At 32.6% G+C, this 2,857-nt stretch overlaps 1 protein-coding gene across 1 annotated transcript; it reads right to left on the minus strand.

Annotated features, from left to right (window-relative positions):
* Nucleotides 1–1,121: 1,121 nt before the first annotated feature.
* LOC111388310 (zinc finger protein ZAT6-like) lies at nucleotides 1,122–2,199 on the minus strand. Its single transcript, XM_023012987.1, has one exon. The coding sequence runs from the start codon at nucleotides 1,966–1,968 to the stop codon at nucleotides 1,288–1,290; it is 681 nt and encodes a 226-aa protein (XP_022868755.1). The 5' UTR covers nucleotides 1,969–2,199; the 3' UTR covers nucleotides 1,122–1,287.
* Nucleotides 2,200–2,857: the final 658 nt, after the last annotated feature.

Here is a 2,857-nt window from a genome sequence, read left to right on the forward strand (position 1 = left end):
GGCTCCATTAATTTTTATTTTTTTTTTCATTTTTCTCTCTTTTATGTTCAGTCGCAAAATTTTCCATAAAATAATATTATACGTAAATAAAAAAATATTAAATCGACTGGATATTGAACAATAAAAAAAGATTCGATTAATTACATGATTTAATTATATCTCATATAATTATCATCAAATACGTACTTTATATGTAAAATAACCACTCAAACTAAAATAATGTTTGATATATAAACTATGAGCTCCAATAAATTAGGTTTTTAATCCATGCATCAAGGGAACATTTATCTTATTATCAGAAAATACATTTCAATTACAGCAAAACAAAATTGAGGCCAACTAATTTTTCATCTTAATATTTTAACATTTGAAAAAAATTTATATATAAAAGAAATTTGATCATTTTTTGGAATTTTTTTCTTATTGTTACGTTTTCCTCTCAATCAAATAATTTTTTAAATAATCTAATAAAATTTTTGACGTTATTTAGAAAATTTCCTAATGAACTTTTTTCTTTTATGTCAAAAGTGTGTCATATATGAATATTACTTTTCCATTTATCATTTTAAACAATTAATCAAATTTGTAGATTTATTGAGAAAACTGAATATATATTTGGCACGTTAATAACTTAATATTATCTAAAAAATGACATAATGCACGGGTGGAAAACTCGTATGTATAAAAAGAGTAATATAATTTATATATCATTGATGATGTGGGTATATAAGTTAACTTTATTTTCTTTCCTTCTCTTTTTTGTTTCTCTATTTCTCTTTCATATCATCAATTGTACATCAATCCATGCACAATGATGTAAAAATAGCATTATTCATATAAAAAACAATGTATTTTGTACTAATCATCCTATTTTGTATCTTACTCATTAATTCAATAACATTCAAAATTTTTATTTTATTATTATAATATCATAATACTTTTGAGATATTTCAATACATATTTCTATTCCAAAAACATCAATGGAAACCTTTGTAAGTTTAGTTCAAAATTATAAAAGAAATAAACTCACTTAAAATCAAATTTTAGTATTCACTAAAATTATTTATACCAAATAATGGCGTGTCCATAACAAAAAATCTCGTGGACCAAAAATAACGGTATATTGAGAGGCTAATAATATATCCCAAATTTTATTTGTAGAATAACATAAAAAGAAATGAGCCAAAAGAATACACAAAGAAATGAGACTCAATGAGTGCCTAAAAAATAATTTCGACCAACATATTGTCAAAGAAAAATCACAATAATTCAAAAGATCAATTTCTTCTAAAGGCGAAATTTCTTGGCCGGATGAGGGCTCTCGACTTCGTCTTCACCTGAGCCAAATCCCGGCCAGAATTGTGGCAGCGCCGGCAGGTTCAAGTCAAAGTCCCGGTGAGTAACGGTGGACTGTACACGTTCTGATGATGCCATGGCGCTGCTGGCAGCTCCGCCACTGGCACCTCCTTCATAGTGGCGCCTTTTGTGGCCTCCCAAAGCCTGTCCGGTGGCGAAACACTTGTGGCAGATGGAGCACTTATGGGTCCTGCCACCACAAATAGTGGTGGTGGCGGAGGCAGGGGTTGTGGGGTGTTCTTGGCGTCCGCCACCATTGCCAGTTATCTTCCGATGGATCGTCTTGTGACCTCCCAAAGCTTGGTAAGAACCGAAAGCTTTGCCACATACCGAACACTCATACAAAACCGTCGTAGAATCTGGTGGCAGACGGGTTTCTGATTGCGATTTTTTCTGCAGTAGTTTCCCTGTTGTGGTGGTGCCGCCTTCACGAGCTAACATCATAAGGCAAATAGCTAAATGTTCTTCTTCAGTGGGTTCATTTTGTTTCACGTTCTGTGGTCGCCTTGATCGCTTACCCTTCAGCCACCGCCTAAAAGAGCTTAGGCCGGCTTTATCTAACTGAAATAACGGCCATGAAGTAGTCGGAGAATTCAATGCTTCAAGTGCCATATATAATAGAAATACAGTAAGAACTTAACCAAAATTTTCTGTTCTAGAAATACTGAGGATGGAGGATAAGCTGAATGAAGATCGTACTCGGATAGAGACGAGGTCAAATAAAAAGAATTCTAGTTAATGATCTACAATTTTTTAGAGCAAAGGGAAGAATTTGTTCTTGAGTGATTTTTTAAGAATAAGGGAAAAGGGAGTGTAAGGCTTATATAATTGGAGTAGATTGGGGGTGGAAGTTGCTTCACAAGTGTTAGGAAAGGGAAGGGAAGGTAATTACTTAGAGAAAAAGAAAAAGAAAACTATCATTTAAAAGATGTGGATTGAGGGGCACGTTTAGTTTCGAAGAATATTACTTGAGGTCCAAGTGGGAAGAAGTTGTTTGGAAAGAGTGGGTAGTGTGTGGGGTTTGAATTAATCTACTTGTACAAAGTTTGTTTACAAATTAAATGTTGGCAAAATTCATATCATTGATTTTCATTTATTTGAAAAGCCGTTTTTGAAATAATTGGTTTAAATGTTGTCAACATATAGTTTGTAAATCAAGCTTGTGAATCTAGTTTGTACAAATAGCGTGATTCGTGGTTCTTTAGGGTTCCAAGGGGAAAGGAAAAGATTGGGCAATTGAGTGAAGAGATGACTAGTCAATGTAAACTAAGCCCAAGTCATAACTCCTACGCGGTCTCAAACAGTGTACTCCATGAACTAATGCAAAATATAAATTAATGTTGGTCAATAGGTGTAAAATATTGAAATTATGTTATTGTCTGTACCCTTATTCTGTATTACATATCAAATATATCTTTAATATTTTTTTCGTGCACCATATCAAACAATATTGTGCAGATCAATGAACAATATTTCTACCTTTAGTACACATTTGTAATTC

The sequence above is a fragment of the Olea europaea genome, unplaced genomic scaffold, assembly GCF_002742605.1.
Source record: "Olea europaea var. sylvestris unplaced genomic scaffold, O_europaea_v1 scaffold4840, whole genome shotgun sequence".
In the NCBI taxonomy this organism is placed as follows: Eukaryota; Viridiplantae; Streptophyta; class Magnoliopsida; order Lamiales; family Oleaceae; genus Olea; species Olea europaea.

Coding starts and splice junctions, on each gene's coding strand:
- LOC111388310 (XM_023012987.1), bottom strand. CDS start 1,968: ATGGCACTTGAAGCATTGAATTCTCCGACTACTTCATGGCCGTTATTT.